General features: G+C 30.8%; 2 protein-coding genes and 1 non-coding gene across 3 annotated transcripts; 1 reads left to right on the top strand and 2 right to left on the bottom strand.

Annotated features, from left to right (window-relative positions):
• Window positions 1-1039: 1039 nt before the first annotated feature.
• On the bottom strand, window positions 1040-2266 carry LOC103488319 (auxin-responsive protein IAA29-like). Its single transcript, XM_008447010.3, has 4 exons — window positions 1984-2266; window positions 1546-1814; window positions 1273-1363; window positions 1040-1196 (listed from the first exon to the last, which is right to left on the bottom strand). The coding sequence occupies exons 1-4, from the start codon at window positions 2187-2189 to the stop codon at window positions 1136-1138; spliced, it is 627 nt and encodes a 208-aa protein (XP_008445232.2). The 5' UTR covers window positions 2190-2266; the 3' UTR covers window positions 1040-1135.
• Window positions 2267-4848: 2582 nt separating this feature from the next.
• LOC103488320 (ATP synthase subunit b', chloroplastic) lies at window positions 4849-6120 on the top strand. The gene has a single exon (XM_008447011.3). It carries the CDS (start codon window positions 5304-5306, stop codon window positions 5952-5954), a length of 651 nt encoding a protein of 216 aa, XP_008445233.1. The 5' UTR covers window positions 4849-5303; the 3' UTR covers window positions 5955-6120.
• Window positions 4891-4970, bottom strand: TRNAL-UAG (transfer RNA leucine (anticodon UAG)). Its single transcript has one exon. It is a non-coding gene; the product is annotated as a tRNA-Leu (tRNA).
• Window positions 6121-16795: the final 10675 nt, after the last annotated feature.

The following is a 16795-nucleotide window of genomic DNA, read 5'->3' as shown; positions in this document are numbered from 1 at the left end:
TGGGACACTTGTATTATTATTATTATTGTTATACTTTTCCGTAATTATAATCGAGAGTAATTTTAATAATAATAATTAAGTATATAATAATATTTTAAAAAATTATAAATATAGCAAAATTTATCGGTGATAGACTCTTACACCAATATTTATAATATAATCTATCAATGATAGATTGCCCTATATAGACTTCGATAAATTTTACTATATTTGCTATTATTCCAGGACCACGACAAGGTTGCAATGGTCAACAACACTTAAATGTGGTTCTCAACCCAACAGGCAATTTTAGGTTATGGGCTGGTTTCAGCCGGCCCTACTAATCCTCTCTTTCTCTAACATTCCTAATGGGCCTGGGCCCCAAAAACTGCCAGTCAACGGTCAACCCACTAATACTGGATGATGTTTAAATACCACTTCCATCCGTTTATTTATTTATTTAACCCTCGTAGTCCTATTTCTTTTCTATCTTTTCTTTTTCTTTTTTCTTTTTATTTAGTCTCGCACAAATAAAATTTTAAAAATTAAATAGACTAAATGGGTCCGTTTTTAAAGGTACATAGACAAAACAACCATTTTAAAGATAGAGGAATCAAAATAAACATTTGCAAGTATAATGATCATGGTAAACTAAAATCAAATGTATAGAAGAGTTATACTACTTTAAATTACAATTTGGTACAAGAGTTTCTAGTAATCTCAAAATATTTGATTTTCTGAAATAGATCCTTCATTTATTAGAGATATAGCAGAGAGTTAATTGTTTTGAAAACTATTAATTAACATTCACTGGTAACATTTGATTTGAATGATTAATTAGGTTTGAGTTCACTTTAAACGGCATTGAAAAAATAATTTTATCCGTAATTTATTGATCAAGTTGTAGGACAGGGACCTTCACCTCATTATCTGGGATAGAAGAAAGAAAGAATTATTTTTATAGAAAAATTTCGACCACACAGGTCCACACTTTAGCAGCAAAGGAAAATATTAATAATTGGTTGTAAGTAATATAGAAGAAGCAAACACATCAAGCCAGTTTAGAATATAATGTGTATATATATATATATATGCTTACATACATGTGGAATATTAAGATTCGGAAACAATAATAATGATAATAATATATGCAACTTCATTCTTTGTTTCTCTTGCGAACCAGAATCTTGAGGCGCTGTGCAGACTCGACGAAGGAACTGCCAAAATTAAAAATATATTATAAATAAAACATGATCACGATGGAAAAACAAAAAAAGAAAGTTAAGAACTAACTTCCATGGAAGATCTTCTGCAAGCATCCAATCACCATCTTCGTCTTCATAGATCAGCGTAAAATCCCAATCGTTGTTATCCATTCCCTTATCTGGTATGTTACACCAGCGGATATAACTCAATCAATGTGAAAGAATTTATAGATATAGCAACATTGTTATGGTGTTAACAAGGAATCTAGTTGATATATTTTTTTGCTATAGTTGCAATTATTTAAAGAATTTGTTGTATATATATTATTAGCACTAAATGTGTAAGGAAATTTAGAATTACTTGTGGTGAACATGGTGATGAGAGCAGTTTTGAGAGAGTGATGAGAGTGATAGAGCTTTAAGTCGAGTTTCCTTGCTATTGCTACCCCTTCCATTTTCACTTTCACGAATAATGAATTTTGTCCACCATTTTGGTTACTTTGATGATCTGCTACTATAGGACGACGATTGTCTATCGTTTGCGGAGGTTGAGTGTGCCAATGGAAGGCCTTCTTCCTCCATGACTCAATGGGTGGCCATCCTACTGCTTGCTTCTTCTCTTCGTCTTTCCTATACGAATTTGTGACATAATTGAAATCACAGATCAACATGAAGTTCCGACCATGTAACAAGTGAGTCTGTCAATACCAGCATATACTAAATGACACATAAATTATTATGAAATAGAGATCAAAAGAAGATGGTTCTATCTTTTTATATATATTTTGTTTGGACTCACTTTTGAATGTTGCAAAAATGTGTTCCTTTAGGGTGGTGAGGGTCATCTTCATCCTTGGGCTTATCATTCCAAGAAAGCAAAGGCAAAGTTTGAGGAAGCTCATTTTCAATAACGAATAGTGGATGATGTTCAAAACCACCAGCTGGCTTGCAATGAATATTGGGGTGGTTGTGAAGGGGAAGAGAAAGGCCAAGTTGTAGCTCCATTTTGGATAGGGATTTAAAAAGGAAATTAAAGAGAAGGTTTTGAAAGGGAATAAGAAGGAGAATGAAGAGAGTGGTATATATATAGGAAAAGAAATAAGGGGCATTCATTTATAGAAAAGAGAGAAGAGAATCGTTTGAGTGTGGGAAAAGGGATGGGGAAAATGAGAGGGGATGAGGATAGAGATAGAGGGGGTGTGTGGGTTGGACCTCCTTTGTCTCTCTTTTATCTCATCTCACTCTTTTGGTATTAATAATCCCTTTTTCTGTCCTCTACCTTGTAGTATTCAACAAAAACAAGTAAATTGCAAACAATGGGTTGTCTCAAATTCATTCCTACTTTCTTACTACTCTACCTTAAAGGGGAACAATTGTGTGGAAACAAAAAAAAAAAAAAAAAAACACAAACACCAAATACCTTAATTTTAGAATATTCATCTGTCAACTTAAGTTTTTAAGCCAGTTAATGATTTAAAATGCCATTAGAGAATAAGTTCAAGACATTTTTATATTTAAACTTTTTCTACGATATTTTCTCGCAAATTAGTATTGATTTCTATTTTATTAATCTTTCTATGTATTCCAAACAAACAAGCGAGGGGAAGTGACTAACCATTTAACACAAAGTGTCTTTGATCCTAGGAATAGAGTTTTGTTTGGTTCAAAGAAGTTTGTAAAACTCTAAAATTACGAGCTTTGCAATTTTACAACTTTAGTTATGTCCGAAAAACACTCTTAGAATGACCAAGGAAGAAACAATATTATCTTTAATGATTGAAGAGTAGAAATTTATGGTGGGAGCTGGTAGAAAGCTTGTGGGTATTGGGAATTTGAATATGGATATGGGAGGTAGGGTTAAAAACTAAAAAGATTGGACAAGAGGAAGGGGTATGTCACGTGGCAGAAAGAAAGGGGATAAATATATATATATATTTTTTTTTGAAAAAGAAAATGAAAAGAGACCCATGCTTGTGAAGTCCACGTGAGCACCAATGGGAAATCATAAAGGGAGATTTAGAAGGGTTTGGGGCAATCGGCTTTTTTTTTTGGTTGGTTGGTAGGTTTAGACTTTCAAACTTAAGGGAGTAAAGGACCCACCCACAGTGGCTCGGCTTTCCTGACCCAATAAGAGATCAAATCACTGTCTCCTGTAGCCTTTCCCTTGCCGCTCTATTATTGACATTTGGGCCTACCTTCCCCCCCCCCCCCCTTCTCCCGATTCATCACCCTTGGGCCTTGGCCCATTAAAACATTACCCAGCTCCTTACTACTTTTTAATAACTATCACGTCTATTCCTTCGCAAGTGGGTGGAAGCGAATATTTATACCAATTATCTTTTGGTTGATCATGTAGCCAAAATTTGGCTCACCAAACTCGTACAAAGACATTTACTTGTTTTCCACTGTAGATTTTAATTTTGGAAGAAGAGATCAGTTGCCAATAGATTGAATTAATGCATTTATGTACACTTTCATACTTAACTTTTGGCAAAGAGTTGAAAGCAAGGTTTTAAAGAATAAAATGAACTTACTTTTTTTACAAATCTCATGATTTACGCTAGCTCAAACTTAGGATTTCTTTCGTTTGAAAAATTGGACCAAATATATATACAATAGATTGAATAGGAGTCTTTTAAAATACTGGCCTCAAAGAAATAGACAAGTTAGCTAGGTCGGGATAATTGCCTCACTCATTCTTCACCTCAGAGATGCCTCTCCTCCTAGGCATGTTTTCTACCCTCATAATTTAATTCACTCATTTTTGCTTCCTTATTGATTAGTAAAAGTACCGATTTGCCTTCTTTTCTATGTTGACAAGTTCCCACTAGAAAACAAATTAGATTATGAGTTTATAGGAAAGAATTAAACACAAATACATAAGTCAAATTGTGAAGTATCAAGATAGGCTGTTAGGACAGAAAGTTCAAATTTGGAAAACAAATATATATGTTATTGAGTTGTCATCTTCTTAGATAATGATAAAATGTGAACTTTTGACACATATAATAAATAGCATGTTCTTGATAAATAGTTTTCCATTAAAACAATAAGCTATTATTGGATGATAGAAACTCCCCTGGGACTACAAGAAAAAGCTAAAATAGAATCAGCATTAAAACTTCCTTTAATAGGATCGTTATCCCAAATAACAACTCCATCTCAAAACACTTCTAAAGAAGTAGTTAAAGAATAACAATGTATATTAGTTATGGATGTTGATGATAGAGAACTTGGATTTTAGCTAAATTTAGAATCTTAAAAAGGGAAGGAAGAAAAAAGGAACAAAATAAAAAGATAACAGTATGATTACTCCAACTTGTGATGAACAGTACCACTCATGGTATGTCAAACATATACATAGAATGAGAACAATTTAGATCAATTAATTTACTCATTTATCCTTCTTGCTACAGATTGTTGAGAAAATAGAAAAACAAATTAAAGTAGGAAAAAAAAAAAGAATAAATGGGGAATTATGGAACCAAAATATCAAGAAAAAGGAGGGGCAATAAATTAAAGAGGAATAGTGTAGGCCTTCTCACAGTGGAAGTATTAGCGTTTAAGTCAGTACCTTACCTTTATTTGTTTTCATACTAAGTTCTTTCTCTTTCATGTTAATAAATTTTCAATCGATCCATCTATTCAAAATGGTGTGTTTTATTAGGAAGAAAGGTAATTTCATACAAGAAGGCTAAAAAATAGTTGACAGCTGTGGGATTTGAACCCACGCCCTTTCGGACCAGAGCCTAAATCTGGCGCCTTAGACCACTCGGCCAAACTGTCGGAATTGTGAGTTGAATAACTAAGATGATCGGAAATGTGACGAAATAAATTGGGCTAAAGAAAAGAAAAGCCCAAACAATGAAGAACAATTCGGCCCACTTAATTTCACGCGCATGGCACGTGTAAAGAAATCCCAATCTGTTCTACTAGGTGGTGGTGGTGGCGAGGCGAAGCAAAGCAAAGCAAGATCAGCCTTATCAAATTGTGTGGTGAAGAATGAAGATTGTATAATGTAGATAGAAAAAGATCCCCCCATTCCCATTCCCATTCCCTTTTCTGAATCCGCCATTGTTATCTCTCTCAGACCTCCATAACCTCCATTTCTACCCAGCCATGGCGAACGTTATCATGGCCTCTTCCAAACCCCTCTCCCCTCCTCTTTCCATCTCCAACAAAACCCCCAAATTCTCCATCCCTAAAACCCTAACCCTAATCCCACAATTCCTCAAAAACCCCCAATCCATCTCCCTCTCCACCTCCACTCTCAAATCCCTCTCCCTCTTCGCCGCCACATCTCTCTCCTTCGCTCCCCCTTCACTCGCTGAAGAGATCGAAAAGGCCGCTCTCTTCGACTTCAACCTCACTCTCCCTATCATGATGGCTCAATTCCTCCTCCTCATGGTCGGGCTCGACAAAATCTACTTCTCCCCACTCGGAAAATTCATGGATGAAAGAGACGCCGCCATTAAAGAGAAGCTGAGTAGCGTTAAAGACACCTCCGAGGGGGTCAAGCAGCTGGACGAACAAGCTGCCGCTGTCATGAGGGCTGCTAGAGCGGAGATTTCGGCGGCGCTTAATAAGATGAAGAAGGAAACTCAAGCGGAGGTGGAGGAGAAACTGGCGGAGGGGAGAAAGAGAATTGATGCGGAGTTGCAGGAAGCATTGGCGAATTTGGAGAATCAGAAAGCGGAAACCATTAAATCGCTTGATGCTCAAATTGCTGCTCTTAGTGATGAGATCGTCAAGAAGGTTCTTCCCGTTTAAATCAATTCCTGTTCTGTTCTTAGGTTTCTAATGGGCTTTTACCATCGATCGATTATTATATGGGTTTCGATCTGATTTGATTTCTACTTTTATATTTTTGCCTTGTAATCATAATGAACCAACAAATTCAATGTATAAAACAATTAAACATCGTTTTTTCCTTCTATTTTGTAATTCTAATGTATTATAACTTTTCATTCCAATTCTTTCAAGATAAAAAGAGTTTTGAAAATTGGGTTTTGGAAATTTGATAAAATTTAATAAAATTGAAGATCAAATTACCAATCAAAATTATGCTATCATTAGATGCAAGGTTGCCTAGGTTTATTAGAGCATGAGATTGGAAATTTGGTGGCAACTAGTTCGTCTCCTAATATACAATGTTAGTCACTAAAAAATATTTTGAGTTGCAATGTTAATCACTCGACAATTGTGTAGGTGTGAGCATATTTATTAGGTTATCTTGATTCTTAAACAGCTATAAGATATCTGAGAAAGAGGGAAAGATGAGAAAATGGAATTTATCCATAAGTATACATACATCATCAATAATAAAAATGATTGAAATTGAGTGAGTTATTTAAGTGGACTTGTAAAGTTTGTGAAGCATATAGGCAAAAAGCTTTATTGTTCTTTTTAGCAATCATATTCAAGAAATTACGAACGATAGCTACATACGATGCTCGGTAGTGAAAGAAATTACCAACTTGTGAGTTTGTTAGTGTAAATCCATATGGAGTTCTTGAATTTGATTTCTTATACCACCACTTTTTCCCATGTTGCTTTAATTAATTAATCGACTAAGGTTGGTGTAAGTCTCTCACATTTCACTATATCCATGTAAATTGTTTAAGAAAATTGTATTTGAGGAACCCAAATTGGATTATAAACTTGAATAATTGTTTAATAACTTGACGAATGCAAAAAATGAATGTATGTTAATCTAATAGAATCTGCCTGACTTAGACAAATAATTATTAATCATACATTTAATCATTAAATGTTTTTTTTTCTGGATAGATGATTGATTTACAATTAAGAATATGAAAAAAAAAATAAATAAATAACAAAACAATTTCAAAACTTAAAAAAAAAAACAATTAAATATTTCTAAAATGTTTAACTAATAGTGGAAAAGTTGAATTTGTCCTTAATAGCTATTAACAAAATAATTTAAAATCTATAACATTTCCCTAAGAAATATGGGAGGTACGATCGTGCAAAAATATCATGAATAGCCGTACTGAAATTGGGCCGATAGTCCAAGCCCATGTAGTAGTAGTCCTATCAGTGTAAGTATTTGGGCTTTAAGAAACCGATAAAGCTTATACAGCCCAGCCCATTTAAGCACACATCTTAAAAGTTGAAAGACTTTTTGTTTAAAAAATAGACAAAAAAACAAACAATAATGATAAAGAAAGAAAGAAAAGGAGATGGGCAACAGCTATCAAAAAGGAAAATCCATCTTCATCTTAAAAATTAAAAAAAATAATAAGAAGAAGAAGAAAAAAAAAAAAGCATTTCCACTTAAAAGGTCCCTTCAATGGGCCAACTCTACTGACCTTTTTCCTCTAAAGCTTTCAAATTTCAATCAAACAACTCATTATTATATAGTGGAAAATCTCTACCAAGATTTATTTTTATTTTATTCTCTAAACAATATATATAAATTTAAAAAAAAAATAAAAAAAACACACACACACACAAACAAGTAGACAATATCTAAGTGTGGTCGATCATAAGCTATAAAGTGCACATAAATAATTAGTTCAAGTTAGGTTTGCTTAGATGTGACTCTCTAAAGATAAGCACTCATCCCCTTTTTTTTTCTTTACATATTTATTAATACCTATATATATCTTCTCGTCCTCTCGTTTCTTTCGTTATCTTCCCACGTTCTATTTTATCAATGAATGTGGTATATATCCAACATATCACTGTATGAAAAAAGTACCATATCTACTCTAATTTGGATTTTTTTTTTTCATTTTACACAAATTTAGCAAATTTTATCAAGTTCCTAACGTTTTTTTTTATTGCGCTAATGCATTGTATGTTGACTTCGAAAATTAATAATAATAATAATAATAAAAAGAGATGAAGGTATAATGGATGATGAAAGTGGAAAATGTGGCTTTTGAGTACTTGAAACGTTTTGTTATAATGTTGGTAAGAAATTTGAATTTTTACATGTAAAAAATTTATTATTATGTTTTGTAAAAATAATAACAATTAATTATAGCGTTGAACCTTAATTAAGCTTATATTTTTGTGCATAATTTGTAAATTGACCAAAGCATATGTTTGTGGAACCCACAAAATATAATCTTTTGTAGGTTAATAACAATAATCATTTTCCCTACGCCACTACTCTTTTAGATGGGTCGTCGTAGGGTCAACATATTAGAGAAATATTCTATTTCATGTTGAAAAAATAAAAATAAAAAATCTCCCTTTTGAACATTTCAAAAAATGAGAATGGGATTAAAAGAAAACAATAAAATTTGGAAAATTAAAATACAAAATAAATAAATAAATAGGTAAAGTATGCAAATATAAAACTTAAAATGTTTATCCTTTACTTTAAATTTTAAACTATTTTAGTTTAAAAATTCACAACTTTTTCATCACTTTTGTTAAGGATTACCAAACACGTTACGTTTTTAGAAATATAATTAATATAATCAATTACATGATTATAACTCTCCAATTAGTTCACATTTTTCTTTTTTGCAATTTATTTGATTAAAAAAATGAATTGTACATTTTAAAATAAATTAATTTTTTTATTTAGATATCTATACACGTAATAATATATTTTGAAATTTGTTTGTTTTAGTCGGGATATTTTAGTTATTGTATTTTTGAAAACTAAGGAGTCGAGAAGTTGTTTATAATATTCATAGAGGATTATAATAATCTGAATTTGAGATGTAGACTATCATCTCCGCTTTTGCTGTTGATGTTTCATTTTCTGGTGGTTATTATTTGGAATCAAGTAAGTGAAGAGTGTGAGGAAGAGAGAAACGAGAGTGAGAACAAATATTATCATAATACTAACATTTAGAAAAATCCCAATCTTAATATTATGATAATACTATAATCAAACATGTAACTGACTAAAATAACTCATTCAATTCCTCTCTAATCCTAAAGTCAAATAACCCTTAACTATGGGATCCTTGTTTGCATAAATTTATATGTAATAAAAACTTGATAATGCAAACTTATAGTTACATTTGAAAATAGAAAAGGAATAAAAAGTGGCTTTAAAAAACTTAGCATAAAAAGTTGGAAGGGAAATAAAAAAGAAAAATTATGATTGGTTTCACGTGCAAGAGATTGAGATGAAAGAGGTAGAAAAAGAAATGAAATGAAACACCCGTGTGGGAGAGGGATTACAAATTTTACTCCTCTTTTTTTTTACTTTACAGTTTACACCCTACAGAGTAAAAAAGAAGGAGAAGAAGGAGAAGAAGAAGAAGAAGAAGGGGTATTCCTGGGTTTAGGGTTTGACCTTGAGGGGAAAAAGAGAGAAAAAAGAAGGGGTAGGGTCAAAGAAGTGGGATGGAGATGAAAATGAAGGGTGAGGATGTAAGGGAAAAAAAGGAGTAAATGAGATCTGGAGGGTTGAAAAAGGTAAGGATATCATATTTTGTAATCTGAGAGATGTGAAAGGTGGTGTGTGTGTGTGTGTAATGTAAAGCTCTTTAATGATCATGTTATCATGTTTCTCTCTTAGTACTCCTCGCGTGCCCTTCTACAGTTCTTTTTCTGTACACAACCCTTCCCTTTTCTTTTCTTTTCTTTTTCTTTTTTCTTTTTTCCCCCCACACCTTATTTTCTCATTTATTTCCATTTTAGGCCCCACTTTTCCTTTCAATTTTTGAGACTCTCAAATTTGTAGTTTTTTTTTTTTTTTTTTTGTTGATTGATTGATTCTACGGTGGATTTGTTCATCATTACATATGTTTATATCTTAGTGTTCTACTCCTAATTATATAATTTCTTTTAACTATCACATGTTACCCCTACTCTAAACGTGCTTTAAATTATATATTATTATGTTTGGATGGGAATTGAATTCGTTTGGGTACATCATATGTGGTTAAATTTGATTAATATAAGTGGTCGTATTCTTGATGATAAAATGGAAACTAATAAAAAGGATATATAATTTTATAGTGATCAGAAGAGATGATGTCAGGAGGAATTATTTTTGAAGATTAGGAAAAGACAAAATTGAAAAGTTTTTAAAAGGTTGTTAGTGAAATATAAAAGAAGGTATTATAATATGGACAAAACTACATATTTAATATAGAAAGCTTTACGTTTTTGTCCAATAAGTCAAAATTTCTATTAACGTTACAGATAGTCAAAGTGATTTGATACTTGGGCTGTCAGTAAAAGTATATAAATATATTTATTCACGTTCCATTTTTTTTCCCATTAAAACTAAAATAAATAAAATTAAGAAAACAGTTTCCCCAAAAATTTATAAAAAAAAAAAAACCCACCATGTATTTATACTTACTAAAACAAAATTTATTAGAATTATAAATATTACGTGAAATGTTCTATTTTTTACTATTCGAGGAAATGTATTTACAATTGTTTTTTAATATAAACTACTCTTCTCTGCAGCAAATCACATTTTTTACTGTTTGATTTTTACGTTTATCATTTTTCATTATATGTTACTTTTTTTTTTCAAACTAAAACAATTACAATCTCAAATGCATGTAATTATAATTCACTAAAATAATTTATCCCCTCAAATTGATGGTATAGGGTTCTATATCATCAACATGGTCCTTCAAGATTGTGCCCCTTTGGGTTCACCAATATTTGACCAAATACTCGTTTAAGTTTAATGGGCTCTCAGGATTATGCTTCTTTGGGTTTACCTATCTTTAACCGTACTCACTTAGGTTTAGTGGGATCTGATATCATGTTTGATAGTATGAAGTTTCATCTCAAAACCAATTGACAATAAAAGAGTAGTCCACCTATCATGTAAAAAATGTGAATTTATTGGTTTTTTTAAAGGTGAGACTCAACATCTCAACAAAAATTTTGACATTTAATTAATGGATTGAAATTTAAAAATGATAAACAAACATGATATCTTAATTTGTGTGCACAAACACAATGCTTCAGTAAATTCAAGTTAACACAACGTAAGATAGGGGAGAAAATTCAACTTTCAAAAAGTTTGGTAGACACAATCGCACACATAATTTAAGTCATACAAACAACTATCCTTTTTTTCTTTTGTCTAATTCTAATATTTATAAACCCCGTTTAAATTGTAGAGAAGGTTTCAAAACAAGAAAAATAAAATTTTGGATTCTCATTATTTAGATCGACCTTTCAATTGTTTATTTTTCATGTCTATTGATTAATAAGATATATTTAAAATTATCTTTTACTTTATTTATATTAAATATTACATTAAATTACTATTTTAATTTATGTATTTTAAAATTTATTCAATCTTAGTTATTGTATTTTTAACCAATTATAAATTTAGTCAAATTGATGTTAATTTTTATTAAAATTTATTAAATAACCATAATTTTTCGATGCAAATAAACACAATAAAATGTTTTTAAAAAAATGATTAAATTTAAGATTGATTTAAAATGGACTAAAATTGGAAAAACTAGATAGTAAAATGATATTTAAAGTTAAATATTAAAGTGAATGAATTAAGAAGGTAGAAATATAGAGAAAAAGAAAGAAAAGAGGTGAAGGGAAAATAGAAAAAAAGGAAAGCAGAGGGCATAATTAGATGGAATAAAGGAAGAAAAAAAGAGTAATATTTGGTAGATAGATTTGGAGTAGGTTGATTGGTAAAAAATGGGAAAGAAATCATGAATGATGTTCTTACGATCCTCGTCGTCGTCGTTGTTATGATTATTATTATTATTATTGAAATAGAAGAAAGAAAAAAAGCAGGGAGGGGGGGGGGGGGGGGGGGGGGGGCGTGGGAAGCACGTGCATAAGTATAAAACTAAAAGGTGTGATTTGGGCATTATGGGTCTGGAAAAAATGGTAAGAGAGTGACGTCAAGCGTATCTAGGCGGAGGAGGAGGAGGAGGGGCCCACACAGTTTATTTTTAATTTTTTTATAAAGGAAGAATTGAAGAAAAGGGTTTGGTTGGTCAATGGGAAGAAGAAGACAAAGGGAGAAATGAAACAATAAATGAGAGTGGTGGAGGTTGGGGGGCTTAGGTCTTTTCCATCCATCATGCTACGTGTACGGTGTGATCAGAATCGCCCACTGCCACGTCGTCTTAGCTGTGATTGGGACCACCCTTTTTCTTTCTTTCTTGGGGACCACCCCCTCCAAAATCTCTGAAAATAATCTGCCACTTTGATTCTCTGTCAACCCCCCCCCTTCCCCCTTCCCCCTTCCCCCTTCCCCCCCAAATTCTATCCCCATTTTTGGAACCAACCCATTTATTATTACTCTTTTTCATTTCTTCATTTCCACCCCCCAATCTTTCTTTTTTAACTCACTTTATTCCTTCCATCTATTTTAATATAATTACATCACATCTCTCTCTCTCTCTTTAACTATTATTCTTATTTAAAAAAAAAAAAAAAACTTAACATCTAATTACATCTTCTATTTACTTAATTCTCAAATTCTAAAGTGATTCAAGCCGGATGAGAGCTTATACTTATAGCTTCCAAAATGGAAAAATGTCAATGCATGGTGATCCGAGTCCATTGTTTGAGGTAGTGAATATATGTGCATATCAATTCTACCCACCATAAATGTCATTTACACTTTTCACTTAACCCCAAGAAATGAAATAGATGTTAAAAGATATCGAAATGTATAAATTATATCGTTTTATTACGAACACAATAATAATAATAATAATAATATTTTAAAATTATTTTTATGCTCAACGAAATTAGACGATATTGAAACTAACTTAAACATTAAAATTAAGTAGTATCAAATCGTTCGATTGTAAATATCTCTTATGTATGTCAACTTAAAATACCTCATAAATCAAATAAAAGTATAGTGGACCCAACATATAATATCAAAGCACCGACAAGCTTAATGATGAGTATTGTTGTTATTTTTACTCTATATTAATTTTTCACCAACTCACCCGTGTAATTTTAACAAATTATGATCTAAAAAAAATTGATTTCCATTTAATATAATAAACCTTTTTTTTTTCAAATGAAACAAAAGAAACGTCGTCGGGGAAAGGAAAGAAGTAATGCCCCCATTAATTAATTGGACAAGAAAGAAAAATGGTGGATTTTCCAATGATGTTTTAAAAGACAAACTCATTCATATGAGGCTTTTTAACTTTTTAGTGAATGAAAGAATAACTTTAGTGTTAAAGAAACTCGTGAACTCTATATCCTGGCTTTCTCTTCTCACACATGCAAATATTACTTTTTCTTTTTGGCCCCAATAAAAAAAAAAAAAGAATCAACAATAACTAAAAAGTTGGTGTTATTTTATTTCAATGGATTTTAATTCATGGTGCTTTTGCAATACTATGGTCTTTCTATTCAAATATCATAAATTCTAGATATTAGTGAACTCCATTCAACTCTTAAACCATGACTTTGATATACAATTCTAAAAAGAAAATGTGATAAGAGAAAATTTTCTGCTCATTTCTTAAGGAGGAAATTTATAGATGACGGTAGTCTAAAAAATTTATCCGTGCTCTCTCTATTTAAGAAGTCAAATAATAAATATGAGTATATATAACAAATCTACTCCTCTTATCTATTCATCAATAATAATCTTAAACCATAAATGCCTATATACAACCATTTTTCTTTTACATAAATAAATGATCTGATTGTATATAAAATAATGCTCTTTTGCATGCAGGACGAGAGGAATCAGAAAATCATCTATAGATGTACTATTAGTTGGTGATCCTGTTTTAATTTGTAATAAAACAAATAAATAGTTCCATTCAAAATATATTTTTCAGAAAAGCAACTAATATCCCTCTTTAGGTAGGCAAGAAGTTGAATCAAGTCTAACAGTATGAGATTTTTTTTTTTTTTTTTTTGGTGAAATTAAAAATAAAGTCACGAAGACTATTAGTGATACTTGGATCTCATTAGGTCACTACGAGGTCTTCATATTTATGTAAGCGCTTCACCAGCAAAATAAAATTGTATCAGATATGTAAGTCAGGAAAGGAAGTGTTTTGTACATTATGCATTATCAGTGTCTTTGCTCTGTTTATAATAATATGTACCCATCGCTTGAAAAACACCTAAAGCTCGCCCACTAATGAGATGGTGTCAACGTAGGGGAAATATAAAGATTACAATGTACATGCCAGTCGGCTTGACTCAACCATCTCTACAATCCATACTTCACTTTTCTTTTTCAACTACGCTTGAGGGTCTGTTAAGATTGGAGTTGAAGAATATGATATTATTTTAGAGTTACGGAGACATGAGACAGAAACTGTGTGAAGGTGATTGTTTTAGAAATGTGTGCTGATGGGAGTAAGAAAAGGAAGATTTGGTTATGTGGTAATGGTAGATTCTGAAACATAGGATTCTTAAAATTTTATTTTCTAAAAAAACAAAAAAGAAGTAATAAAAAATTATAAAAAAAAAAAAAGAAAAAAACTTTTCTGGGTTTCACAACGTTGCTTCAACCTCAGCCTTTGCTGCTTAGATTCACTCAAACTGTTTTAAAAGCTGTGTCCTTTTCTCACACTTCCCAATCCAATTTCCCCCCTCCTTCCCTACTCCTACTCCCCACTCTCCCATTCCCGAGCGTCACCTCACACCCCTTCTATTATTTATTTATTTCTTTGTTTCTTCAAACACACAAAAGAAAATCTAATTTAATTATTAAGATCCTAAAGTTGACATTTTTCTCTTTTAATTATTAATTATCCATCCCATAATCCCAACTTCATTGGATCATAATTTGCACATGCTATCTCTTCATTCCCATCACACATTCTATTTTCCTACCACTCCCAACTTTGTTTCAATTTAATTATCTTACTTCACAAAATTAATTATACCATTTATTTATAATTTTTATACTAAACTAAATTTATTCGACGTCATTTCTAAGACTACATGGTAAAATATCTATTTTAGTTTATACTTCACTCAACTTTTCTAAGGTGATTATTATGAGAAGGTTGACTTTGATCGAAGCATAGTTTGAGTAAAAAAGTTGGAGAATATTGGAGAAAATCTTTTGTGATATATAGCAGTCATATGTTAAGTCAATTATGACTGCGCATGATTGAAGATCTATATCACTAAAAGAAAAGGAGGATGTAAAATTTGCTACTACTTTCTTTTATCATTGCGTATACTTAATCGTCATACCCAAATACCTAATGATTTTTGTAGATTGCACGGTGATTCTATCTATTATTTTAATGTTTATTTTACTATTTAACTTGTTATATGGTCAGAAGATTATATATATTTCTTTTTATAAAAATCAGATACTATGATATATACTTTGTGTATATCTCTCCACTTACTTTTTAAATATAAGATAGGGTTGCTTGACTAAATACGTCATTTTCAATATATAACTTTTCCTTGTTAGTCGTTCTTGATTGGCCATGTTAAACTCATCTAAGGTGTTTTTCAATTATTTTATTGTATCCTTTGTTTATTATTATTATTATTAAGGGTTTTGTATATAAGATTATTCCTAATAATTCATGCTCTAACCTTATTTATTTAAAAATAATAAACAAGCACATAACAACATTTTAAAGAAATTAAAAATATAGTAATTATAAGTACGTGTTTGTAACATAATTTATAAGTGATAGATTTTTATCTTGGAGAGATCGTGTTGTATTTATTTGCTATGGATAGTTTTGTTTAGGGGTGTTATATTTTAATTTTAGGGAAAATGTGAGAGAGCATGATATTTTGTTGTTCCATTTGGATTTTGCATTAAATTTGGCAATTAATTGTCAAAATCAGTTTCGTGATGATACATCACATCAATATTTATTGAGTCTTTTAAAAGATTTTTTTGGCAGGCCATCAAATCTTTGGTAGTTAATTTCTACCACCACGAAACCCCTTCTATTTATTGCTTTTATTTATTTATTTATTATTATTATTATTATGTTTTGATACACACATAAATGTGCAATAAATCATCCATGTCTTTGAGCAAACAGTATTTCAAAAATTTACTTTCTATTTGCTTCATTCAATTTCAAAATTTCATCCTTCAGTCACTAAATTTTGAATTTATTTCCCACTTAGTTACCTAAATTTCATAATGTTAGTGACGAGTTTTGTTTCGAGTTTATTTTTGGCTTTGAGATATGTGTTTTTATTTAAAAATTTTGCTAAATATTTATCTTAATTCAATTAAGTTAAAGTATGTTAGATTGTTTTTCGTCTTTATTAAATTTAATCTTTCATTGAACTTTTAAATGAATTCAAATTTGTTAATAAATATTAATACCAAATATTAGAAACGAGTGTATAACTAAATTTTTTGATTAAAGGTAAAATTTAGGAACGAAACTGAAACTCAAATATTCAAAATAAAATATCAAAGCAACTCGAGATACGTTCACTAAATTTAAATTAAACTTACAACTTAAAAGACCAACAAAAAAAAAATAAGAAACACTTTATTTCTATACGTAAAGAAGTAATAATTTAGTATTTAAATTTAAATTTGTGATGCTTTAGTAAGTGTGGATTTAATTATGTATTAATTTAACATCTAAAAATTGTAAGTAAATAATCTAAAAACATAAAATGAATGTATCTGTTAAGAATAATAGAGACACATTTTAACCATTTCATTATTTCATTTA

Source organism: Cucumis melo, chromosome 3 (genome assembly GCF_025177605.1).
Source record: "Cucumis melo cultivar AY chromosome 3, USDA_Cmelo_AY_1.0, whole genome shotgun sequence".
Taxonomy (NCBI): domain Eukaryota; kingdom Viridiplantae; phylum Streptophyta; class Magnoliopsida; order Cucurbitales; family Cucurbitaceae; genus Cucumis; species Cucumis melo.
The sequence above is the reverse complement of the archived record's forward strand: the minus strand, read 5'-3'. Positions and strand labels throughout refer to the sequence as shown.

Excerpts from the sequence above, each read along its gene's own strand:
- LOC103488320 (XM_008447011.3), top strand. The coding sequence starts at position 5,304 with ATGGCGAACGTTATCATGGCCTCTTCCAAACCCCTCTCCCCTCCTCTT.
- LOC103488319 (XM_008447010.3), bottom strand. The coding sequence starts at position 2,189 with ATGGAGCTACAACTTGGCCTTTCTCTTCCCCTTCACAACCACCCCAAT. Across the intron at positions 1,815-1,983 it reads CATTTTTGCAACATTCAAAA|GAAAGACGAAGAGAAGAAGC; the intron begins GTGAGTCCAAAC and ends AAATTCGTATAG. Across the intron at positions 1,364-1,545 it reads CATCACCATGTTCACCACAA|ATAAGGGAATGGATAACAAC; the intron begins GTAATTCTAAAT and ends GTAACATACCAG.